At 43.7% G+C, this 27,219-nt stretch overlaps 1 protein-coding gene across 10 annotated transcripts in view; it reads right to left on the reverse strand.

The window, feature by feature from the left end:
• LOC122562395 (unconventional myosin-XVIIIb-like) overlaps positions 1 to 27,219 on the reverse strand; it is a 416,560-nt gene that overhangs the window by 242,777 nt on the left and 146,564 nt on the right. For all 10 annotated transcript variants that reach the window (XM_087999921.1, XM_087999916.1, XM_087999915.1 and 7 more), the window contains 3 exons: positions 25,674 to 25,866; positions 21,738 to 21,818; positions 1,726 to 1,873 (listed from right to left, as the gene is read on the reverse strand). In XM_087999921.1, the coding sequence (XP_087856047.1) occupies positions 1,726 to 1,873; positions 21,738 to 21,818; positions 25,674 to 25,866 (422 nt within the window). The remainder of the gene's footprint in view (positions 1 to 1,725; positions 1,874 to 21,737; positions 21,819 to 25,673; positions 25,867 to 27,219) is intronic.

Genomic DNA, 27,219 nt, shown 5'->3' on the forward strand with positions numbered 1-27,219 from the left:
TGTTCCCGAGGACTGCGGAGTCCAAGACCAGAGGTTTCAGGGGTTAAGAATACGGAGGGGCATTTAGGACTGAGATGAGCTGAAACTGCTTCACTCAGAGTGTTGAGCCTATAGAATTGTCTGTCACAAAGGCCAGTTGAGGCCAAAATATTGAATGCTTTCAAGAAGGAGTTACATATAGACTTTACGGCATCAAAGGGTAAGGGGAGAAAGTGTGAACAGGAGCTTGGAGAATCAGTCTTTGTAAGGGCAGGCCCGATTGGCCAAATCACCCACTCCTCCACTTATTTCCCATGTTTCTATGCAACCTTTCTGAGGACTTTATGTCTGTATTGAATTATGTTGCTCATAATTGTCCAAAAAGTCCTAGCTTTGGTCTAAACAATGGTGTAGAGAGGTCTAACATGATACTTTTATATTCCATGCATCAAGTCATAAACCCACGCAACTCATCTTATCAATTTGCCCTGCCACATTTAAGGATTTATCTAACTGAACACCACAGTACTGTGTGTGGTTTAATGCTACACTATGAATTCGTGCTCAAGACTGATTGGAAAAAAAGAAGACAAAATCAAGAATTGTCTTCAGGTTTAAATTTCTTTATTATACATTAATACTAAATACTACTATATGTTAATCATGGATATGTCAGGTTCATATTTGAAAGTTACATACATAAGGAGTAATCTATCTTGTGAATGTGCATGTGGTCTCAAAATCTTCCTAGTCTAGTGTAGTTTGATGTAGTAGTATCTGTTTAATTTGGTCTGCTCTAACTCTGCCCACACTGTGCTATTTATGCTCAGTGATGTGCAATTCCAGGACATCATTACAAGTTGCACCAGGGTTCTGAAGCCCTTACAGTTGTCGTTCTCTGGTCAGCCACACCTGTTTACATTGTTTCATTAAATAGTCAATTCCCCCCTCCTCGCTGTGCTGTTCAAGGACTCGAATGTATGCAAGGTATTGGCTTTCCTTGTCCACATCCAATAATGGCCACACTTTGTTAACTGTCAACCACTTTGGGTCATAGTAAAGATATTAAAAAGGCTAAATAAATGCACTTTTTTTTCCTGGTGGGAAGGGTGTGAAAATAATGTGATGAGGTTTCATGCTTCTTCCATCAGCCAGTCTCAGAGTAATGTTGTCAAAGTCTCCAGATTTTAGATTTACAGCCTTTGTCTACCTGCTGCAACTCTGGGTCTGGTAAGATCTTGGGTAAAGGAAGCCTGAGGATATGGATTTTTGCACTTGCTCTTTGCTACAGAAACATGAACATCTCAGTAACAGATGGAATGAAACAAAACACACACATTAACAGTTTGTTTAAATCACTGCATTGTTGGATCATTACTAGAATTTATCTGATGAATTCTCAGGGTGAGAAACAGATGTTATAAACATCTAATGGTTTCAGTACTCAACAAGGAATATCTAAGCAAATATCTGTGTTGATTTCTTTATTAGCTGCTTGCACTGACATCAACATTAATCTATCATTGAGTGAGCAGATACCATTTACAAGAAACACATTACTGAAGATAGACAATGTGGTTTCCCAGATACTGTTCTCAATAAACCATCACCAATCTGTTCATTATACCTTAGCAACTGATCTCTTGAGTCCACTAATTAAAATAACAAATTAGAGCTGCTGTCTCCCATACTTATTCTTTGTACAGACTTTACAATGTAAACTGTTTGTTTTATTTCTATCATTACCTTCTTTTTCCATTCCCTTCTTCTCAAAGTAGGAACACAAACGGTCAAGGACAACAGCATCATTGGAGCCTTGGACTAACACCTCTTCATCCAGAATCCAGAGAAGGCCTTTGGGTTCCTCACCCTGTGTAGATGGCTGAACCTTGAACTGAAAGATGAAATGCTAAACGTTAGACTAAGTAGAGAACCTAAAGTATTTGCCGTTTGATTTTCATATAGCAGACTTATGTGGAGCAAAAGCGAGATAATAAAAAACAGGGGCTGCGAGATAACTTTGTCTTCTGTTGAGTATATGTTAGGCAAAACAGTTTAATTGCCTCTAGGTGCACTTTGGAAATTATTGTGAATGCTGAGTGGGTTCAGCTCTTTGAACTCCGAGACTTCAGTCTATATCCAGCTTATATTGATGTCAATCCTTTTGCCAGTTACAAAAAAAGCAATAAGATTTGCTGACTGAATTTTAAATGAACTGTCAGGAATGTAAGAGTGATGGAGAGAAGTGTTGAAAATTAGCTCAAAAATGGACGGTTTGCATGAGTCACACATACATTTCACAAGACGAACCTAAGGTGTGTTGCAGATTACCTTTTGCTCAGGGGTCTGTAATAACCGAAAATAATTTATTTGAAAATAAAAACTTGGAAATTAGAAGATTGGATGCTGTTGTGTTGCAGAGAACATATTACTTTGTTTTTTTTAATGGTTTGAAGAAAAAATGCAACTGTGTGGAGTTTGCTTCTTGGTTGGACAAGAGTGATACAATCATACGGCACAGAAGCAGACCCTTCAGTCCAACCTATCCATGCAAACCAGACATCCCATTCTCACCTAGTCCCATTTGCCAGCATTTATCCCATGTCCTTCTATATCTTTCCTAATCATGTACCTATCCAGATGTCTTAAATGTTGTAAAAGCACCAGCCTCCACCATTTCCTCTGGCAGCTTGTTCTTCTCTTAGGTTCCTTTCAAATCTTTTACCTCTCACCTTAAACCTATATCCTCTAGTTTTAGACTCCCCAAGCCTGGGAAAAAGAGCTTGGCTATTCACCCTTCTGTTTCCATCATGAATTTATAAACAACTGTAATGTCACTCCTCAGCCTTTGATGTTCCAACGATAAAAGTCCCAGCCTACTCAGCCTCTCCCTAAAGTTCAAACTCTTGTAAATCTTTTCTGCACCCTTTCCAGTTTAAGAACACGAGCGTATGCAACTTTTACAGAAGTTGGATTTGATAATTTTCTGCGACATATTGCCACCAGGTATCTTTGGGTTTAAAATAAAACTGCTGAGCAACAGCTTTTGGAATTGTTTTAAGATGTAGCTTGTTGCAGTGATACTACCTTCTACCTAACCTGGGAGCACTTTATGTTGACACAGATTGTATTGTTTGGTATGAGACCCAGATGGATCCCATTGATTACGAGATCCCCAATTGGGATTGTTAACCTGGGCCAATCAGGGAGCCCTGGCTGACAGATATGAACAGGAGATGGCGCCGTAGGGAGTGGAGTGCATCATTTCTCCCTCCAACTCTATTTTGATTTAGTCCCTACCCTCCCCTTCACTGTTTTGATCACACAGCACTGCCCTTTGATGTGAAGGGCAGTGTTTGTCACTGGCCACCCGGGTGTTTTCCTATCTTCCTGGTGGTGGAAATTGAATAAAGATTCGTGCACTTTGTGTCTTTCACTGTGTCTCACACCTGCACACACACACCATGGGTGCTGGGGATAAAATAAGCACTACCGCACTTAGGCGGTAGTGTGGGGGTTAAAATAAAAAAATAAAAAAAAAAAGAAAAAAAAAATGAACAGGAGATGGCGCCGTAGGGAGTGGAGTGCATCATTTCTCCCTCCAACTCTATTTTGATTTAGTCCCTACCCTCCCCTTCACTGTTTTGATCACACAGCACTGCCCTTTGATGTGAAGGGCAGTGTTTGTCACTGGCCACCCGGGTGTTTTCCTATCTTCCTGGTGGTGGAAATTGAATAAAGATTCGTGCACTTTGTGTCTTTCACTGTGTCTCACCCCTGCACACACCATGGGTGCTGGGGATAAAATAAGCACTACCGCACTTAGGTGGTAGTGTGGGGGTTAAAATAAAAAAAATTTAAAAAAAAAATAATAAAATAAAAAAAAGAAAAGAACAGGAAAAAAAAATAAACACAGTTCAGACCCTGGAGTTGTTCAGGGAGAGGTGGGCGCCGCAGGAAGTGGAGTGCATCATTTCTCCCTCCAATTCTATTTTGATTAAAAAAAAATGAACAGGAGATGGCGCCGTAGGGAGTGGAGTGCATCATTTCTCCATCCAACTCTATTTTGATTTAGTCCCTACCCTCCCCTTCACTGTTTTGATCACACAGCACTGCCCTTTGATGTGAAGGGCAGTGTTTGTCACTGGCTACCCGGGTGTTTTCCTATCTTCCTGGTGGTGGAAATTGAAAAAAAAAGAAAAGAAAAAAAAAAGAAAAAAAAAATGAACAGGAGATGGCGCCGCAGGGAGTGGAGTGCATCATTTCTCCCTCCAACTCTATTTTGATTTAGTCCCTACCCTCCTCTTCACTGTTTTGATCACACAACACTGCCCTTTGATGTGAAGGGCAGTGTTTGTCACTGGCCACCCGGGTGTTTTCCTATCTTCCTGGTGGTGGAATTTGAATAAAGATTCGTGCACTTTGTGTCTTTCACTGTGTCTCACACCTGCACACACACACCATGGGTGCTGGGGAAAAATAAGCACTACCGCACTTAGGTGGTAGTTTGTGGGGGTTAAGCAAAAAAGAAATGAACAGGAGATCCCCAGTGGAGGGCTCTCTACGTGGGAGTCCTTCCCCTTTCTCTCAGGGATCTGGGGTGGAGGGTGCTGCCTGCCCCTCTTCCGCGGTTACGTTAGAGCCCGCGTGTCCTTGGAGAAGGAGCACGCGGTGTCGACCAACACCCTGGAGTTGTTCATGGAGAGGTGGGTGCCGCAGGGAGTGGAGTGCATCATTTCTCCCTCCAACTCTATTTTGATTTAGTCCCTACCCTCCCCTTCACTGTTTTTGATCACTCAGCACTGCCCTTTGATGTGAAGGGCAGTGTTTGTCACTGGCCACCCGGGTGTTTTCCTATCTTCCTGGTGGTGGAATTTGAATAAATATTCGTGCACTTTGTGTCTTCCACTGTGTCTCACACCTGCACACACACACCATGGGTGCTGGGGATAAAAAAGCACTACCGCACTTAGGTGGTAGTGTGGGGGTTAAAAAGAAAATTAGCAGGGGATTCACACAAGAAAAAAAAGAAACAGGGAAAAAAAAGAAATAAAAAAAGAAAAAAAGAAAATAGAAAAAGAAAAGAAGAAAGAAAAAAAAGAAAGAAAAAAAATGAACAGGAGATCTCCAGTGGAGGGCTCTCTACGCGGGAGTCCTCCCCCTTTCTCTCAGGGATCTGGGGTGGAGGGTGCTGCACGCAGCAGTCCCCTGCAACCGCAGATTGCGGGGGTTCATGGACTCCCAGCCCAACTGCTTGTTCTGTGGCGCTGTGGAGTCCGGGGACCATGTATATATTGGGTGTGGGCGTTTGCACTCCCTTTTGATTTTCTCAAAAACCTCCTCCTCTGCTTTTGGTTACACTTCAGTCCCACGCTCCTGATCTTTGGGCACCCGGTACGGAGGAGGGAGGGCAGGTCCTCATGGGTCTGCTCCTGGGCCTGGCCAAACTGGCCATCAACAGGTCCAGGCAGCGGGCCGTGAGGGGGTCGTTAGGGTCGAATGCCTGCCCCTCTTCCGCGGTTATGTTAGAGCCCGGGTGTCCACCAACATCCTGGAGTTGTTCAGGGACAGGTGGGCGCCGCAGGGAGTGGAGTGCATTATTTCCCCCTCCAACTCTATTTTGATTTAATCCTTGCCCTCCCCTTCACTGTTTGATCACACAGCATTGCCCTTTTTTTTTGCGAAGGGCAGTGCTTGTCACTGGCCACTCGGGTGTTTTCCTATCTTCCTGGTGGTGGAAATTGAATAAAGATTCGTGCACCTTGTGTCTCTCACTGTGTCTCACACCTGCACACACACACCATGGGTGCTGGGGAAAAATAAGCACTAATAAAAAAAGAAAAAAAGGAAAAAAAAAACAGGAGATTGGTACCGGGGTGGGCTGCCCCAGAGGTGGTCGAAAGGTGCTGAGGGTAGTTAGTGAGGGCGGAAGGTGGGTAGGCCATCCTGACCGCTGTCACCCCAGGCGGGTACCGGGGCGGGCTGTCCTAGAGGTGGTCGAAAGATGTGTCAGGGATGGGGGCTTGCTGGGTCTGTATTGTATGCACTTTTGTATGTAACAGTATTGTCTAATGTACAAATGTCATTGTCACTGTCTTGTCATATGTGGAGCTGGGATTTGAGGTTTGTCCTCATCTCCCTGTAAACTGGTTGAATGGTAGGGTTTGGGGCCTAGCTTTGCTGCTCCTCTCCCTTGTAAAATTGCTGTCTCTTGTGTACAGCTGTAAATGTTAATTGTTTTTTGTAAACTGTTTTGTAATTTGTTTAATAAAATATTATAAACAGGAGATTCAGAGAGTCTTCTCATTCCAGGGACTAGCTCTGAGCTGGCTGGTGTTATCATCAGTGTGTTACTGTTAGTTTCTGCCTCCCCTTTTTTTTGAAGGGGGGGGAGCCCTGATTCCTGATTCCTGATTCCTGAACTGGCTGAATTATTCCACAAGGGCTCAGTTCAAACACCAATAAAAAGTTTGTTAACTGGCATTCCTTTTAGTGAGGACTGATTACTAAAATCCTGATGCACATAATGTCTTTCAGGGGTAACTCAGTTCTCATTAGGGGGTTGGTGATTCACTGGCTGGTTACAGCCTGTGTGTTACTCTTTTCATTCTTTTTGAGGAAAGGACAATGTTAATTTTGTGGTAGGGCTTAGCCCTTGGACTCTAGTTTCCTTTGTTTTTTTTGTATGTACCTTCACTTTTTATTGGTGTTTGAACTGAGCCCTTGTGGAATACATACATTTTACAAAAAATGGTGTTCCTGTGGGGAGGCCTAGCCATGGGACTGGGCCTCTGAAGATTGAACACCTGCGTGTGTGCTCGGAGGTAAGCACTTGCTGTATCCTGGAGTTTGGCAGCAGACCTTTCCTTCAGGAGTGGACCAAACCCCTGTGAGTTAACTGCACCTGTACAATGTACCATGTTCCTGTGAGTGGGCCTGGTTTTCCAAGGCTGGGCCAGGACTCCATGGAGACTAAACATCTGTGTGCTGTGGGATGCTGCCTTCAGGCGTGGACTCTGCAGTTTGGTGTGGACTCCATTTTGGACAATGCACCTCAAAACTGGAGTGGACACCATTCCTGGGAATGGACTCTATATTTTGAAGACTCTATATTTGGAATGTGCACCAGAAAGTACTCTGTTTTTTAGTAATTAACTGTATCGTGGTGTTTGTTGGGTCTATCACTTGCACTGGATTGTGTGTCCCTGGATCTAGCAGGCCTTAACTGTGAGCTGGGAGGATCATGGGTCGTCCTGAAAGATGTCACCCCGAGAGCCGGAGGATGGGTATGCCATCCTGTGAACCTGAAGGTTGGTAGGCTGTCCTGAAAGCCGGAGGGTGGGTAGGCCACCCTGATGCCAGTTGCCCCGAGAGCCAGATGGTGGGTAGGCTGCTCTGAGCACTGTCGTCCCAAGAAGGGGTAATCGGGATGGGCTGTCCTAGAGGTGGTCGAAAGGTGTCAGAGCAGCCGAGAGCCAGAAGGCACGTAGGGGTGGGCTGAGATCTGGAAGGCTTGTGGGCTACCCTACACGCTGTCGTCCCAGGGAAGGGGACAGGCTGTCCTAGAGGTGGCCGGAAGGTGTGCCAGGATAGCCCACTGGCTGGACGGCGCATTGGGGTGAGTGAGAACCCAATGGTACGTAGGGGCAGACCGAGAGCCAGAAGGCGGGTAGCTGTCCTCAGCGCTGTCACCCCGGGCAGGTACCGGGGCGGGTTGCCCCAGAGGTGGTCGAAAGGTGCTGAGGGTGGTTAGTGAAGCTGGAAGGTGGGTAGGCCGTCCTGACCGCTGTCACCCTGGGCGGGCTGTCCTAGAGGTGGTCAAAAGGTGTGTCAGGGTGGACCGAGAACTGGAAGGTGCATGGGGTGGACCGAGAGCCGGAAGGTGGGTAGGGGCGGGCTGCCTTAGAGTGGTCGGAAGGTGGGAGGGATGGGGGCTTGCTGGGTCTGTATTGTATGCACTTTTGTATGTAACAGTATTGTCTAATGTACAAATGTCATTGTCACTGTCTTGTCATTTGAGGTTTGTCCTCATCTCCCTGTAATATGGTTGAACGGTAGGGTTTGGGGCCTAGCTTTGCTGCTCCTCTCCCTTGTAAAATTGCTGTCTCTTGTGTACAGCTGTAAATGTTAACTTTTTTGTGAACTGTTTTGTAATTTGTTTAATAAAATATTATAAACAGGAGATTCAGAGAGTCTTCTGATTCCAGGGACTGGCTCTGAGCTGGCTGGTGTTATCATCAGTGTGTTACTGTTAGTTTCTGCCTCCCCTTTTTGTTTTGAAAGTGGGGGGGGGGGGGGACCCTGATTCCTGAACTGGCTGAATTATTTAGCCAGTTTGTTAACTTGCATTCCTTTTAGTGAGGACTGATTACTAAACTCCTGATGCACATAATGTCTTTCAGGGGTAACTCAGTTCTCATTAGGGGGGTTGTTGTTTCACTGGCTGGTTACAGCCTGAGTGTTACTCTTTTCAATAAAAGGATAATGTTAATTTTGTGGTAGGGCTTAGCCCTTGGACTCTAGTTTCCTTTTTTTTTGTATGTGTCTTCACTTTTTATTGGTGTTTGAACTGAGCCCTTGTGGAATACATACATTTTACCAGAAAAGCTGTTCCTGTGGGGAGGCCTAGCCCTGGGACTGGGCCTCTGAAGATTGAACACCTACCTGTGTGCTGTGCATTTGCTGCATTTAGTTGTGGACTCTGCTTTTAGCAATGGACTCTTCTATTTGGAGTGGACTCTATTTCTGACATTGCACATTGTATACTGGAGTGGACTCTTCCTGGAAATGGATTCTATATTTTGAAGACTGTATAGATTTGGACTATGTACCAGAAAGGACTCTGTGTTTTTGGTAATTAACTGTCTTGTGGTGTTTCCTGGGTCTATCACCTGCACTGTCTTGCGTGTCCCTGGGTCTGGCAGGCCTTGCTGTGAGCTGGGAGGCTCATGGGTCGTCCTGAAAGCTGTCACCCCGAGGGCCAAAGGGTGGTGGGTAGGCTATCCTGTGAACCTGAAGGTTGGTAGGCAGTCCCAAAAGCCAGAGGGTGGGTAGGCCACCCTGACTGCTGTCACCCTGGGTGGGTACCAGGGCGGGCTGTCACAGAGGTGGTCGAAAGGTGGGTCAGGGCGGACCGAGAACTGGAAGGGACATGGGGTGGACCGAGAGCCGGAAGGTGGGAGGGACAGGGGCTTGCTGGGTCTGTATTGTATGCACATTTTTTAATGTAACTGTATTCTCCTTTTATGTACAAATGTCATTGTCGCTGTCTTTTATATGTGGAACTGGGATTTGAGGTTTGTCCTCATCTCTCTGTAAACTGGTTGAACGGTAGGGTTTGGGGCCTGGCTTTGCTGCTCCTCTCCCTTGTAAAATTGCTGTTGTATACAGCTGTAAATGTTAAGTTTTCCTTTTTTGTAAACTGTTTTGTAATAAAATAAACAGGAGATTCAGAGAGTCTCTTCATTCCAGGGACTGGCTCTGAGCTGGCAGGTCATGTACTGTGCACATGTAAATAAAGGTTGACTTGGTGATGGGATACCAGTCTCTGTGCAGCTATTTCACAGAAAGTAAAAACATCTTCCATTCCTCAGCAAAGTCACTCCATGATTGAATGGCAGAGCAGCCCTGATGGGCCAAATGGCCTACGTTTTGCTCTAATGCCTTATGGTCTTATAATTGCCCTCGAGAAGGAGCTCCTTTCAATTACCAGTAAACCAGACAATTCACCGGTAAACCAGACTAATTGCTGGTAAGTCAACCACAGTCAAGAGTTTTCAAGAATATACAGCCAGAAATGTCCATGGTTGAGACCGAAGCTAACTGCATATGAATTGTTGAACTTAGTTGATAGCTAAAGTTAATACTTCAATGGGATTTCAAAAATATAGGAACAGGCACCTGTGTAAGATGTTCTCACTTCATACCCGCTGAATACTATCGTGTGTTTACTTTGGAGAGTAATTGGAGGGAGGACACATTTTTAACCATCGGGGTGTGGAGTGGCTTTGCTGAGTAATGGAATTCCAACCACTACAATCTGTGTCAGCATAGAGCTGACTGGTTTTTCAACCCCCATTTTGCTGTTTTCTCCCCGTAACCTTTGATCTTCTTGGCAATCAAGAACCCATCTTCTGTTCTAAATATAGAGGTTAAACTCTAAACTCTAAAATGCATACATCAAGTATCGTACTGCATATGTACAGTATATGCCACATTGATTTACTATAAGAATTATAGATTGTTATATTATTTACATACTCTTATGCCATCCCAGTAACAGATTATATGGGATCTCTTGATTTTTATTTATGAAATTCTATAAAATATCCTGCAAATGTAGCAGTTTTTACATTGATTACTAAACAGGATTTAAATGGAATCATCCTTGGGTGCCTCCTGAGTATTTCGTTGTTATAGAACTTCGCTTACCATTTATATCCTTTATAATTTATAGTAGATGGTTTTTCTACGTTGTTCGTATCCTTGAGTGAAAATGTAGCTGGATTGCTCCTTTTCTATTGTAGCTCATTATGGTGGTACTTCCATGCATTTAAAAGGCATCTGGATGGGTATATGAATAGGAAGGATTTGGAGGGATATGAGCCAGGTGCTGGCAGATGAGACTAGATTGGGTTGGGATATCTGGTCGGCTTGGACGAGTTGGACCGAAGGGTCTGTTTCCATGCTGTATATCTCTATTACTCTATGCTAGGCCAGCTCACAAAGCCCACGATCCATGAGTGAATTTAAAAAATACTAAATATATATTCATCCTCACCGAATACTCTAACTTGAGCAGGACTGTGCAAGATATAAGAATAGGTTGGGGCTGTTTTCCCTGGGCATGGATAAGGTGAATAGGCAAGGTCTTTTCCCTGGGCTGGAGGAGTCCAGAACTAGAGAGCATAGGTTTAGGATGAGAGAAGAAAGATATAAAAGGGACCTAAGGGGCAACTTCTTCACACAGAAGGTGGTGCGGGTGTGGAATGAGCTGCCAGAGGAAGTGGTGGAGTCTGGTACAACATTTAAAAGGCATTTGGAGGGGTATATAAATAGAAGGGTTTAAACAGATATCGGCTAAGTGTTGGTAAATGGGACTAGACTAGATTAGGATAGCTGATCGGCATGGACGAGTTGGACTGAAGGGTCTGTTTCCGTGCTGTACATTTCTAAGATTCTATGAGATTAATAAATGTGTAAAATAGGCATGTGATTGGGAAATTTACCTCAATATTAATAAATCTGAGGCAATAAATGTTGGTAGGAAGCATAAAAAAGCCACATGCTCCTTTGATAACAGGCATCTAGGTGGGAAACAGACACAGAGAGATGTGGAAAAATATTCGTAAGTCACTAATGGTTTGGCATGGATTAACAGTGTATTTAAAATAGCAAAGGATTCATTTCAGTTCATTTCTAGAGGGCTAGCATGGAAAAGCAGAGAACCCATATTTAACTTGTTTGGAACCTTTGGAGCTGGGTTGCTCAACTATAAAAAAGACAAAGTAAGAGATGCATTTTTGATTTTTGTGACTTTACCAAAATTGAGTTTCTTCAGTACATTCCGCTTGTGTTGCAGGGAAAATGGTGTCTGCTGGGGGACAAATGATATTCAAGCCTGCAACTCATACAATGTGATCGTGGAAAATGCACCAATATTTCATGAAGGTATTCAAATATCAGGAACTACTATCATGTTAAACCTGATAGCGAAAGGTGGAGTAGGATAAAATATTTTAGCCGAGGATGATTAACTGGCTCATCGTGGCAATGTCATGACAGGTTATGAATTATCTTTAACTTGCTTTAGAATTTGTTGCCATTTGAGTGACAAATGGTTCCTATGAGACAGAGAATATTATCAGTTTTAGGAACCTGGTGTTGCATCAATCACTCGGGTAGGTTCGTCTGCAGAGGCTGAGAGCGTTGACCGAGACCCACGGTATTATGACAGGTTCAGATAACAGAGGGAAAATAAAGTTTCTTCCATTAGCTGAAGGTACAAGGAGTGGAGAACATGAATTGAAGCGATTGGGCAGGGAAGGAAGGGGAGCGAGAGGCAATAACCTGGAACTCACTGCCAGTAGGGGTGGGGGAAGCTGAGGCAGTCAATGAGATCAGAAGGATATTGAGTGAGCACCGGAGAGGAATAAACTTGCAGAGCTTCTGGTAAAGAGAAACTGAATGGGATTGCCTAAATATTCTGCAGGGATTGGGGCTGAATTTGATGGGCTGAAGAGCCTACTTGTGCAGCATAAAGAATCTCTGACTCTAAATATCTAAAACAGATTAAAAACCGGTCAGTTGCTTCTTCAGCACTCCAAGCAATAACCCTTAACTCATAAGAGATTGGGTAGATCCCCCTTGCAATTGCATTTTGATTTACCCCTCTCCCACTCACCCTAGCTCTCCCTCACCATTGATGCCCTTAATGGGTTTTGCATGTAAACAACTCAACTGCAAACATGGGTCATTTACTGATGCTCGCTAATAGATGAAATTAATACTATGGATGATTTGGTGATGGGGAAAAATATGTTCAGCTGTGTGTGATAGCACTTCTGGATATAAAAAGAAAGAGACTAGATAAGTGAGGTTGTTTTCCTTAGAGCACGGAAAGCTGAGGGGGGGAATCTGATTGAAGTCTACAAAATGATGATGGGTACAGATCGATGGATCGGGAGAAGCCCCTCCCCTTAGTAGAGAGCTGGGTTGTAAGGTAAGGGGCAGGAGCTTTGGGGTGGAGAACTGAGGAAATTTGGTTTTCCACCCAGAGGCTGGTGATTATCTCAAACTCACTGCCTAAAAGGATGACACGAGTGAGAATACCCAAGACATTTAAGAGCTTTTTAAATGAGCACTTGAAACCCCACAGCATACCAGACTATGGGCCAAGTGCTGGAAAATTGGATCAGAATAGATGGATGCTTGGTTGCCAGCATAGACATAATGAGCCAAAGGGCCTTTTACAGTGTTGTGAAAATCACCATAATCCTACAGGACCATAGGCTTTCTCTCATTAGGGAGAGACAACAGTTGGTAGCTTATCCTGAGGGTCACCACACCCCAAGTAAATGGAGAGATTAAGAAGGAGAGCCCTTCATGGTATCCTCAGCCAGTGCAAGAACTGAACCCACACTGTCGGTGTCAGTCTACATCACAAACCAGCTATCCAGCCAACTGAGCTAACCAGCTACTCTCTTATGCGTACAAAAACTTTATGAACTCCATATGCTTGTGACATTTCATATCAACAATTTGCCTACCTAAGCAGGAATTTGACAATTTAGCGGTAAATACTGAGCAGTGTTGTGCCATGAACTGCAGAAACTGCACTGGGGCTGTCCACACTAATCTCACACCGAATCTCAGCCAATAGCTTCAAGCAAAGGACCCTGGGTGAAAAGCTCTCCTCTGATCTCCAATTTCACACGCTGAATATGACAAATACACATCGTTACAAACTTCTAAAAGTATTGCAGCAGTCGCCGGACTGAAGGTCTGAGCTGAATCTTTCAAGTTTTGCCAATACCGCTCTGACAGTAATGTGATCGCAATACCAGCCCCAGTGTCAGAGCACAAGAGCCGACTGTGTGAGAGAGTGGGTGGATGGAAGTGTAGGATGCGGTTTTATAAACAGTTTAATTGAGAGTAGGAAGCTAGATGGCTCGCTCATGAGCCAGAAGCTTTGGTTAAAAATAAACAAGGTTTGTTAGAAAACATCCAATTCTCTTTTGGCAAATCTGATTTTCCACTCAATTCTCCTCACATTCCTGGACCTCAGAAGAGAAAGCACAGTTTGGTCAAGGGCCAATCAATTGTTATTGAAAAGGATCCAAGGGAAGAAGGGACAATGATGGTTCCAAGGAATGCCTTGAGTTCTGTCAAAGGTGGTGTGACTGAAGATTGGCCTGCAACAGTCTCAATACTTTGGATAAAACTTTGTCTTGCGCTGTTGTTTTTTTCATTACTCACACTAACACATTCCTCAGCTTCCCCCAATCACCCAACTGAGCAAGCAAAACCTTTTGCATTTGTATCATAAGCTGCAGGACACAGAAGGGAAACTTAAGCCAAGTGTACGATCTAGTCAGAGTTCGTCAGCTCTTCGCAATCCAGAGAGATCCCGGAGACAAACACAGAGAATTCTGGAGAAACTCAGCTGGCGTGGCGAGCTGTGTGGCTCAGTTGTGGAGAGAGAAACAGAGATTATGTTTCAAGTCTTCTTCAGAAGCGAAAATGATTTTTTGTACACTTTAGACAGGCAGAGGAAAAGCAAAGGCTTTTCACCAAAGGAGTTGCTCATAGTGGTGAAAGAGAGAAACAGATCTCAAATCGGTGTGAATTAAAGATCCTCAACAGTAAGAGGAAAGTAAACAAGACAAGGCTTTGAGGGAGAGAATGTAAGCAAACTGGAGAACAGACATATTGTGATCAGTTTCTGAAGTTAGTAAATGCAATATTGAGAGTCCAAGACTGTAAAGGGGCCCCACAGAAAGTGAGGTGTTGTTCTTCCGGTTTCTGTTGTGCTTCATTGGAAATCTCAGTAAGCCCAGAACAAAATTCAACAAAATTCAAAATTGCTGGAAATTTTCAGCAATCTGTGGAGAGAAATCTTTGTTAACATTTCGGGGGCAGTGACCCTTCCTAAGGAGAAAAGACAAGACTACGTGCAATTCTGGTCTCCTTCTTATTGGAAGGATGTTGTGAAACTTTTAAGGGTTCAGAGAAGATTTACAAGGATGTTGGCGAGGTTGGAGGGTTTAGGCTATAGGGAGAGACTGAATAGGCTGGGGCTGTTTTCCCTCGAGTGTTGGAGGCTGAGGGGTGACGTTAGACAGATTTGTGAAATCATGAGGGGCATGGATAGGGTGAATAGACAAAGTTTTTTTTTCCCTGAGGTGGAGTAATCCAAAACCAGAGGGCATAGGTTTAAAGTGAGAGGGAAAGGATTTAAAAGAGATATAAGGGGCAACATTTCATGCAGAGGGAGATGCATGTATGGAATGAGCTGTCTGAGGAAGTGGTGGAGACTGGTACAATTACAACATTTAAAAGGCATCAGGATGGGTATATGAATAGGAAGGGTTTGGAGGGATATGGGCCGGGTGCTAGCAGGTGGGACTACATTGCGTTGGGATATCTGGTCGGCGTGGACGAGTTGGACCAAAGAGTCTGTTTCCATGCTGTATATCTCTAAGAGTGTATGATTTCTTTGGAAGAGAAAGGCTAATATGAGAGTAAAGGAGTTTGTTGAAACAGCCGGTAACTGCGAGGGCAGGGTCTTTCCTATGGACGGAGTAGAGCTGCTCCACAAAGAAGTCATTCAGTCTGCGTTTGGACTCACCCCACATTATGAGCAGTGAATGCTGGGGACTAGATTGAAGAGTACATGTAGAAGATTGCTTCACCCGGAAGGTGTGTGCAGTGACTGTCCAGGTGGACCTCGCCAAATAGGAGTTCCCTGATTGGGGCTGTTAATCTGGTCCAATCAGGGAGCCCTGGCTGACAGATATAAACAGAAATGACCCCTCCCCTTCACTGTTTTGATCACACAGCACTGCCCTTTGATGATCACACAGCACTGCCCTTTGATGTGAAGGGCAGTGTTTGTCACTGGCCACCCGGGTGTTTTCCTATCTTCCTGGTGGTGGAAATTGAATAAAGATTGGTGCACTTTGTGTCTTTCACTGTGTCTCAAAAAAAAAACCAGGAGATTCACATACACACCATAAAAAAATAAATAAATAAATAAATATATACACGGGCTTGTAAAAAAAAAAGAAACAAGGGATTAAAAAAGAAAAAAAAAGAAAAAAAATTAAATAGGAATGTGCTCTATTTCACTGTTTAAAAAAAAAAATATATAGACAGAAATGACCCCTCCCCTTCACTGTTTTGATCACACAGCATTGCCCTTTGATGTGAAGGGCAGTGTTTGTCACTGGCTACCCGGGTGTTTTCCTATCTTCCTGGTGGTGGAATTTGAATAAAGATTCGTGCACTTTGTGTCTCTCACTGTGTCTCACACCTGCACACACACACCATGGATGCTGGGGAGAAAATAAGCACTACCGCACTTAGAAAAAAAAAGAAAAAAAAATTAAGAAAAAAATAAAATAAACAGAAATGTTCCCAGCCCGGAAGGAATTTCACATTGGCCCAAGGTCCCGTACTTCCCGCGGGAGCCTGTGCCCCACAACCTGAGCCGCCTCCGAAATTTTAACTTTGTTTTGTTTAGGGATGTAAAAAGAAGAACCCTGTACAGACTGCTGCTGCACACCGTCCACCTTTTCTCCCTCATCCACCATCCGGACACGCCTTGGCGTACCCATTTGCCACCGGGCGGTGGGGATCCCCAGTGGAGGGCTCTCTACGCGGGAGTCCTCCCCCTTTCTCTCGGGGATCTGGGGTGGAGGGTGCTGCACGCAGCAGTCCCCTGCAACCGCAGATTGCGGTGGTTCACGGACTCCCAGCCCAACTGCTTGTTCTGTGGCGCTGTGGAGTCCGTGGACCACGTGTATATTGGGTGTGGGCGTTTGCACTCCCTTTTTGATTTCCTTAAAAACCTTCTCCTCTGTTTTTGGCTGCACTTCAGTCCCACGCTCCTGATCTTTGGGCACCCGGTACGGAGGAGGGAGGGCAGGTCTGAAGACCTCCTCGTGGGTCTGCTCCTGGGCCTGGCCAAACTGGCCATCAACAGGTCCAGGCAGCAGGCCGTGGAGGGGGTCGTTAGGGCCGACTACCTGCCCCTCTTCCGCGGTTACGTTAGAGCCCGGGTGTCCTTGGAGAAGGAGCACGCGGTGTCGACCAACACCCTGGAGTTGTTCAGGGAGAGGTGGGCCCCGCAGGGAGTGGAGTGCATCATTTCTCCCTCCAACTCTATTTTGATTTAGTCCCTACCCTCCCCTTCACTGTTTTGATCACACAACACTGCCCTTTGATGTGAAGGGCAGTGCTTGTCACTGGCCACCCGGGTGTTTTCCTATCTTCCTGGTGGTGGAATTTGAATAAAGATTCGTGCACTTTGTGTCTCTCACTGTGTCTCACACCTGCACACACACACCATGGGTGCTGGGGAAAAAATAAGCACTACTGCACTTAGGTGGTAGTGTGGGGATTAAAAGAAAAAAAAAATAAAAAATAAAAAGGAAAATAAAAGCACGCTCCTGAAGAAATTCACTCGGCAAAAAAAACAGAAATGTCAGACATCCTGTTCACTCAGAGCTGGCTCAAAGGGTGCTGGATCAGTGTCAAAAACTCTAAAGAAAGGGTGAGTTGTTGATGGGATACCCGCCTTTGTGGAGTTATTTCAGTGTATTTGGTGCCTTGGGTGGTGAGAAGGGAGGAGGTGTTATTATTGGTAATAATAATAGTATTATTAGCAAACCAAACAGGGCTAAAGTCTCTGGGCTGAATTTTCTGATTGGCTTTGTTAAGGGGAAACTACGGCCCAGTGGTATTATCACAGATACAGATAATGTTGTGGGAACCGAGGTACGAATCCTGCCATGACAGGTGGTGGAATTAGAATTCATAATAAATCTGGAATTAAGAGTCTTATGATGACCATGAATCGATAATTCAAAAAACCCTTCAGGTTCACGTATGCCTTGAAGGAAGGAAACTGTCACCCTTACCTGGTCTGGCCTACATGTGATTTCAGACCCACTGAATTAGGAATGGGCAGTAAATGCTAGCCTAACCAGGGTAACTAATAAATGAAATGAATTAAAAAAAAGTCACATCGAGTCTCTATGGAGGTCACCAGTGCCAGTGCAGCCCCAGCCTATTCAGTCTCTCCCTCTAGCTCACATGTGGCCCATTCACAGTTTGGGGCCTATGGGCAAGCTGAATAAGGGGCCCACAATGAAGGCCTCAGTGGGGGGGGGGGAAGTGAAGGTGAGGCATTTCTGCTGAGGTCAGGCACTTCAATGTGGGAAACTACAGGACTTGAACTGAGCAGGGATGTTACTGTAGATCATGGACTCAAAGGGTGGGGGTTGCAACCTTTCATTGCCATGACAACTCCATGAGAGCCTGGAGGCCCAAGCATGCAAGAGGGAGGCTGCCTCAGCTGAACCAACCCCTTTGGAACTTTTCCAACAGAGGGGGAATACCAGCTTTATCATAGAATTCCCTTGGGAGGACTTTGAATTGACGGCCTGCCCCTGTGGAGTGGGCTCACACTAAAAGACCTCCTGTGGAATGTGGTCACACCAGCTCGTTACAGTGGATGAGCTGCTGCTCATGATGAAGTTTCCGACCACCTTCCCAAGGGCAGGACACGCTTTAGATATGAGTAGGAAAGACATTCATTGATGTTGCATTGTTTCATTAATGCTAGGAATAGCCATTTAGCTTTTTGAGCCTGTTCCACCATATGATAAGATCACAGCTGATCTGTGTGTGACCCCCTCATAACCTTTCATCCCCTTGCTTCTAAGATTCCTGAAACATTGTGCTCCTCTTCCAAGAAATGCCTAATGGAGAGGAAGATGCCCTTCACCTTCTCAGTGACCCTTGCCCTCAGTGAGATTCATGAACTCTACGTGGATAAAGAATTGAAGTTGGTCATTCACGTCTCTCATTAGCTCAATACCATGCTGCGTGACACATTCGCCCATTAAATTATCAGGAAGCTGCAGTTAATCATAGAACTCAGTAGTTAGCACACTGTTCTTTCACCTCTGGGACTTGTGTGCGAGGCAGACTGATGAATGCTCTCTGTTCTATCACCTGCTTTGAAACCTCAGCTCCTGCATCTACACAAACCTCCAGGAGAAGGGGTTCTGATGTAGCAGTGGCAGCACATTCTCTGACAACTCAGCCGTTCAACAAAGCAGCAGAGGCAGGGCAAAGGAAAAAGACACCAATCCATGCCACTCTTTAAATAAATCTGAAGTCAGCTGTGTTGTCTAACATTGTCCTTGTACTGAACATATCTGAAACAGTTTTGTACCATTACGTTGTCAGATACCCTTTGACAGATCTTTTAAAATAACACAATTATTTGTTTCCTCTATCAAATGGAAGAATGAATAAACTCTTAATAAACAGCTGCAGTGCCACAGCTACAAGCAATCAGAACTAAATTACAATAATGCACGACGTGGTGATGTACCATATTGTATTAACCTCTCAAGCAGTCCTGTTTATATCTATCAGCCAGGGCTCCCTGATTGGACCAGATAAGCACCTCATATTGTATGAGATCCACCTGGCTGACCTCGTTACAATCACTCCAGTCTTGACAACTTTTAGATTACAGTTCAGTTTCTAGGTGTAATTCCTTGCAGGGACTCCTTCATTGCCTAACAAGTGGCTGATCCATAACCTATCCAATCCCAACTGAGCCCCAAACCTTGGGCCAGACCTTCCCCCGAGAGATAAGAGTATGACTGCTTGGGATTCCAAACCTGCCTCTGGTGGGAAACTAATTAACATAAAGATTATGATTGGGTTGGCATGGCAAAGGTTATCTGTTCAATAAAGGGTAACAACTCAAAGCTGGAGGGCCAATCAGTGGCCTTCCCATCTCAGAGAAGCATATGGCTGCAGTATTGGTCAGTAACCGGGCCAACACCTCAATGGAAAGGTGGCCTCTCAGCCATTTCTTCAAAACATTAATGCAACACATGTCCAGGATCTCACTGAGGGTACGGGTCAGGGCTCCTTTACATGGTGCCCATTGGCTACATGTCCTCCCCAGGGAGACTCTAGAGCACTGGCAGCCCAACCTGCTGCTGCGTGTCCACCTCTAGGTGGACCCTCAACCCCACAGCCATTGCATCAAGAAACTGGAGGCCATGAGGCAAATTGTTAATCAGCCTCCATTGCCCATGTTTAGCCGAGCTCATGATAAGCTGAACTGTCTATACATCACCTGAGGTTGGACAGCCTTCCCAGTGCCCAAACCTGCATCAGTAACAATGATTAGATTAGATTACTTACAGTGTGGAAACAGGCCCTTCGGCCCAACAAGTCCACACCGACCTGCCGAAGCTCAACCCACCCAGACCCATTCCCCTACATTTATCCCTTCACCTTACACTACAGGCAATTTAGCATGGCCAATTCACCTAATCTGCACATTTTTGGACTGTGGGAGGAAACCGGAGCACCCGGAGGAAACCCATGCAGACACAGGGAGAATGTGCAAACTCCACACAGACAGTTGCCTAAGGCAGGAATTGAACCCGGGTCTCTGGCGCTGTGAGGCAGCAGTGCTAACTACTGTGCCACCGTGCCGCCTATTGGGAAAGGGGTTAGATAGCTAGCAGCTCACCGGGGCTGACAACAATCAGACCCCTTCCACCTCAGTTCCCAATGTCAATGGGGCCTAAAAGTTCAATTCATGACCCGATGGAACTAGCACTTCAGTACAAGAAAGAAAGACCTTACACTTATATAGCACCTTTCGTGGTCTCATGATCGTCCAATGGGCTTTACCATTAATGAATTATTCTCTGAGGTGTAGTCACTGTTGTAATGTGGTAATTTACACACAGGAAGTTGCCACAAATAGCATTGAGAAACTGAACTGGATAATCCATTTCAAGTCATTTTTGTTGAGGTTTAAATGTTTTGACGGAACATCAGGTATAACTCCTCTGATCTCGCTTCAAGCAGTGTCATGGGATCTTTCCAGCCCAGCTGAGGAAAGGACACAGCTATTTTCCTGTCAGGTACTCATTTCTTGTTGGTGTAACTGCTGTTAAAAATAAAATGCTCTCCAAAATAACTAGTATGATGTCATTTACAATTGTCACCACCTCAATATTTGTTTGGCGGAGGTAATGACATTACAAGGAACTGAGTGTGAATGTTTCTGTCAAAGGCATTAACATTGTCATCACCACTGACTGCATCTGCCAGTATTCACTTCTCAAAAAATGACAATGCAGTTACAAGTCATTGACATTTTCTTATAGATAAGAGGATTCATAGTCTTTCTTTCCCTTTGAAATGTCACTGCTTTAATTGCTGCTCCTCTCTGGGCATCTCAGTGGGTGTCCATGTGATCTCAGCAATTCACCCGAGCTGTTATCTGTTTTACTTCTTTAATCTTGTTCACTGACTTGTTCCCCGGCTCCTCTATCAGAAGCTGATCCCACTGCCGCTACACTCCAGTCCTCTGGAATTTCCTCCCTCAATCACTTTGCCTCGTCACCTTCCTCTTAATCTTCAAGCATCTCCGAGAATTCCTCCTCCACTTCCTTTGAGCAATTACTTCTCACTTGCTGCTCAGCTAGTATCTGTCTGTCTGCATGTGTTTTTGCTTGTCATCCACAGTTAAATTCTGAGTTTTTTGGACTTTTGACGATATGCAAAATGTGTTATAATGCCACAATTAAACTGGTTTTCTAATCAAATATGATGCCTTTTAGACAGAATTGGAGGGTACACAATTACCCCTGACACGGGCTGCCGGAGAAAGTGGTTGAGGCAGGTACAACAGCAGCATTTTAAAAACGTGTGGATAGGTCCAAGGATGGGAAGGGTTTAGAGGTATATGAATCAAATGTGGGCAATTGGAACTAGCTGAATGGACACCATGGTCAGCATGGACCAGTTTGGGCTGAAGGGCCTGTTTCCATACTGTATTACTCTATGACTCTATGTGGATACCTCAAACCTACAGCATGGATTCCAATCTCAGAGATGGATCAAACTATCCCCTAGCCCCCTACTTGTCTCAATCACTGCAGTCCAAATGTTCCAAGATCCCATCAGAAACCCTCCATTTTGCTTACTTGGTTTGAGGTTTGATCGATGACAGCCACCGTAGATGCTGGAGAGTTTTCGCTCGTGTCAAATGCCACCTGAACCTTTTCCTGTTGAAAAAGATTAAAACTATAGCTTTAAGCATCTGCCATATTTAAGCATTTAAGTATCCTGTTTGCAGTTATGAAAATGTATCAAACCATGAACAATCATATTTTTTATTTTTAATACCTGTACACATTGTTATGCATAAATGGCACATTGAATTTTAAAACTATCTACATTACATATGTTGGAGCTCCCCATGACTGAAATCAGCACAAGCTGGCCAGAAGTGGTTTTCAGTTCACTTAGAATAGCTAGTTTAGTGTAGTATTAAAGTGAACCACAAGTTAGGACAATTGTAGCTTTGTAGACAGAATGTATCCAAGGTAACAAGATTAAGGCAGCACAGAAAGGATCCTGTTGCAAACCTGCAGAAGCAGTAGTTTACACAGAGACAGTTGGATAAGGACACCCGTTAGGATGCAGATACACGAATTTCATACCTAATTGATTTAAGGTCTGAGGTCCATCACAAATAGATTTACTTTAGTTAAGATTTCCAGGTAATCACAGTTATAGATTTTGAACATTTATACCCATAACCTAAAAAAAACCATAATAAGCATTAAAGAGATTCCTCTAACAACCCTTTGGACAAGACAGCTTGAGGCAGTAAGACAGGGCCCACAAGACAGCCTGAGGCAGTAAGAGAGTGCATTACCAGTGCAGACGTCAGTAGTATTGGAATATGATTAAGTACAGCATGCATCCAAGGATAGAGACAAGGGTGTCTGGAAAACATCATGAGATCATGGAAGACCGAGGGCTGTCCACCAGCTAGTCACATGATTAATTAGAATGGGTATGCATGCCATTAATTAATAATATGGTTGGTCTGTACTTGCCAAAGGCGGGCTGAAAGCAAATGTATGAAAGTTTGTCTTTCCTCAGTTCATTGAAGAAGCTTCTGACCCCCAGAGGTGTAATTGCAATAAACTCTGTGAGGCTGGAGGTGGACTCCAGGTGTCGAGTAATTTATTTTGTCATTCTGCCCCAACACTTACCTGAAGGAGTACAGCTCCAAGAAGAAGCTTGACAGCATTCTGGCAAAGCAGCCCACTTGATAGGTACCACACCCATCACCTTCAATATCTCTCCCTTCACCAGCAATGCACAGTGGCAGCAGTGTGTACCATCTACAAGATGCACTGAAGCAACTCACCAAGGGTCCTGTGACAGCAGCTTCCAAACCTGAGAGCTCTACCACCTTGAAGGACAATGTGTTATGACACAGGGTAAACTCTACTTCTTAATTTAAAACCAGCAACATAGAAAAGATTTATCCCGTGCAGTAATATGTAAAAATTTGAGCAGCCAAGAACTATGTAAAGTAAAAATTAACAACTTTATTTCTTAAAGTATAACAGAGAATAATTAACTAACAACTATTTACCATTCCTTACTCTAACCTATCCATTACCTTCTCTTCTATAATAATACTAGTCTGGGCAGCACGGTGGCACAGTGGTTAGCACTGCTGCCTCACAGTGCCAGAGACCCGGGTTCAATTCCCACCTCAGGCGACTGACTGTGTGGAGTTTGCACGTTCTCCCCGTGTCTGCGTGGGTTTCCTCCGGGTGAACCGGTTTCCTCCCACAGTCCAAAGATGCGCAGGTCAGGTGAATCGGCTATGTTAAATTGCCCGCAGTGTTAGGTAAGGGGTATGGGTGGGTTGCGCTTCGGCGGGGTGGTGTGGGGCCTGTTTCCACACTGTAAGTAATCTAATCTAATCTACATAAAACTCCCAATTAAGATTTACAAAACCAGCCAGCTTTTGTTCTTCTATTCTTCCTGTGTCTTCTTTTCTTTTTCTTAGGAATTTCTGCGTCACAGGTTACTGATCGAAAAGACACTTTTAAGAGAGATGTTTTTTCAAGCAGTCTGTTAAATGTTAGGCTTGGCAGTTCTCCTCCCAACTGTTCAAGTTTGTTCCGGTCTTAAACCCCGGAGCATTGGATCATGCCATTGGCTTTTAAGATTGTCAATATTCTCAATTGGTATTTTTATCAGTTGGTATAATTTAAACTGATTGGCCGATTTCAATTTTGTTTTGGTCTCCAGGAAACAAACTACTCGAGTTGTTCAAGCCAGTGTTACATGTATTGTTGTCTTATTGAGAACACTTGGTGCTGTGTCTGGTAGTTCTGCTGCTGCTAACTCTCTTAAAGGTACACCCACATCTTCATAACAAATGGCAGCAAATGCGTGGAACATCATCAACTGCATGTTCTCTCCAAGACACATACCATCCTGACTTGAAACTACGTTGCTGTATCCTCACTATTATTTAATCAAAGTCCATGAACTCCCTCTCTCGCTGCATTGTGGTCGTACCTACAGCACATGGACTGCTACATTTGAAGAAAAGAGCTCACAACCACTATCTCAAGGGCAATTAGAGATGGGCAATAAGTCCTGGCTCAGCCACAAACAACTGCATTCTGCAAAGGACTTTTTAAAAATTCTCACAACAATAAACACTTTTATGATTGCATCACGTGAGTAAGCCATCTATGGACACATGTGGATAGCTAGAAATAGATATATTTTTATCTTAGCTGGCTTACAATTTGACACTATAATCACATTTACACAATACACAGTTCAAGATTCCCAACAACCCTTTTAAAGAATTTACCTGGATGAGAGCCCATTACATTTTACCAAGTATTCTTCGGTTTTTGTCCCAACAGGTGTACACCTGTGTTAATTATCCCCCCTGCTCCAACTAGCTGTTATACAGCCATTTCCAAGTTCCTATTTTTCCCTGCAGCCTTCTCTATTTCAGTAAGTTAATGGCCTTCAGAACTTGATTTACAGCCTCCCCACGGTTCATGATTTTCCTCCCAAACTTTAGATCTCTTTCCTCATATTAACCTTGCCATATTTATTCACCATGTCAATGTCAGAGACATCAACTTAATCCATCTCCTATAAAGCATTCAAACAATTATCCAACTGAGTCATCATAATGCTCTGTTACATAAGATTAAGCGTATTTTTGAGTAACAATTTACCATTCACCAGCCCAATTACTAATAGCTTGACAAAACACAAGCTCACAAGACATTTAACTGATCAATCTGTAAAATCTCCAGGTTCCCACCAGACACCTAAGCTTCCTTAACTAATTCCCCAGTTGTTAGCCTTTACCACTTATCCAGAATCCATGCGATATACTGACCACTCTTTCTACTAAACTGACATTTCTAGCAACAGTTCCAAACTTGCTTTTTATAACTTTGAGAGAAAGGAAAGTGAGGTTTTATGTTTAGAAAATGTCCCAAAGTGCAGAGTGGAAATGAAAACTAAATTAAATTTTATCCCACTCTCCTAGTCACATACAATATCATGTTATGATGACACAGGGCCATATTTTTTATATTGTTATGATATTGTAAAGGGAAAGTCGCCACAGCCCCAGTGGACAATAGAGCTGCTCTCACATTCAGGAGAGATGGCTGGTGATGGTTTAACCTCAGGATCATCATGCCTGAGGTGAGGGGAGAGGTTGAGGAGGCAGGATCTTCAAAGTAACCTCAGCTGTTACGAGAATTGAACCTGCGCTGTTGGTATTGCTCTGAATTATATACCATCTGTCCAGCTGGTGTGTTCACGCATGCAATCCCCTCTTTAGGATCAGAATTCCTCGTAACATTCTGCTTCTTATCACTTTCAACCACTGAGCAAACCTTGAAGTTACACTTATATTACACATATCTTTGTCGTAGCAGAAGCAACAAAACCCAAGAATCAATGACAACCCACAGCAGTCTTTGGTAAGGCCTGAGGCTTCCATCAAATCTTACAAAGTTGATCAAGGTGAATCAAATTATAACAGGTAGCCATCATGACCTCACCTCCTTGAACCTGTCCAGCTGAGATACAAAAGTGCGTTCATGGAAAAGCATCTGTAGTCGTTCATGTACGTAATTGTGACACAGCTCTTCAAATGTGGCTGCTCTGTCACTGTTTACATGGTGTGGATTCTGAAAGCCGGGCGTGTCCACCACCATGATTGATGTCAGGGACAACTGTTGTGAAGAAAGTGACCTGAGGATAATAGAGGCAGAAACAAGTGTCAATAATGTTGCTTTCCTTTGTGATCAAATGTCAAAGTTTAATTTACAGTCAGAGTTATATTTAAAACCAGGCTTTATAGAACGAGTCAACATTGCCTAATTTGGGCACTTAAACAGGAGGAGGCCATTCAGCCCTCAGGCCCATCTATAAGATCAAGACTAACCTACCTCTTCATCCACCTGTTTTGGGTCTTTATCCTTTTATATCCCGGGCTAGCAAGATGGCTTCTGTGAATCAAATGACTGCTCATGGCTGATTGACTTTAACCAGAATGGTTAAAAGGCTGGTGCGGTATCTCAAAATCTATCAAACTCAGCTTTAAGATTAACAACTGAGTGAAAATCTACTTTTTTTTTGTATAAGGTGATTATATACTACCACACTTTGCATGAAGAATGGTTTCCTAAACCTTCTTCTCAATCATTCAATATGGATGTTAAGATTATGACCCTTTTGTAGGGGCCTTTCTACATAGTGGAAAAAAAATTAAATAACACAGGCCATCACAACGGCTTAATTTGACTTCAACCTTCTTCACATCAGAAAGACAAACCTTCAAGCAGGTAAGAGATTAACCGTATTATAAATATCTTTATCCATATCTATTTTTAATCTTTGTATTTCTATTTTTCAAAATAATTTCATCATTTTAATTAATAACTTTCAGCAAACTTTGTGTAATAATTAACCTTTGATTTATTTTTTAAACTATAGCTTTGTTGCTGCTTGTTTTTACATTGAAACATCCAAAAACAAAAAGAAGATAAAAAGAGTTGGACAAATTTGAAATACATAGGCCCCTCTGCGGACTTGCCGCATGGCTTTGTGACACTAACCTGATGGTAACATGCTCGTGAATTTACATTGCTCTCCTTCTGAGGTGACCACATTTCGTTGATAATAAAGGAATTTTGGTGTATGTGAAACCCCATACCATTAGCAAGCATTGACTAAATTATTACAGTGCTTGATCATAATCACAAAGCCTGTAAATCATCATTGTTGCACCAGTTTTATGAGGACACAACAGTTTAGTGGTAATGTCGCTGGATTAGTAATCCAGAGAGCCAGATCAATGCACTAGGGATGCGGGTTCAAATTTAAATGCAGTTCATTTACAAAGATGGAACATAAGACTAGTTTCAGTAATGGTGGACATGAAACTCTCAAATTGTTTAAAAGCCTATTTATTTCACTCCATCAATGAAGGCAATCTAGTATCCCTACCCAATCTGGCCTACCTGCAATTCCAGACCCACAACGTTATTACATGTCACTCTGAGATGGCCATATTTGAGGACAATAAAGTATTGCCAGCAAGTG

This window comes from Chiloscyllium plagiosum, unplaced genomic scaffold (genome assembly GCF_037043375.1).
Source record: "Chiloscyllium plagiosum isolate Xiang-an unplaced genomic scaffold, Cpla_swu_hap1 HiC_scaffold_24, whole genome shotgun sequence".
Classification (NCBI taxonomy): domain Eukaryota; kingdom Metazoa; phylum Chordata; class Chondrichthyes; order Orectolobiformes; family Hemiscylliidae; genus Chiloscyllium; species Chiloscyllium plagiosum.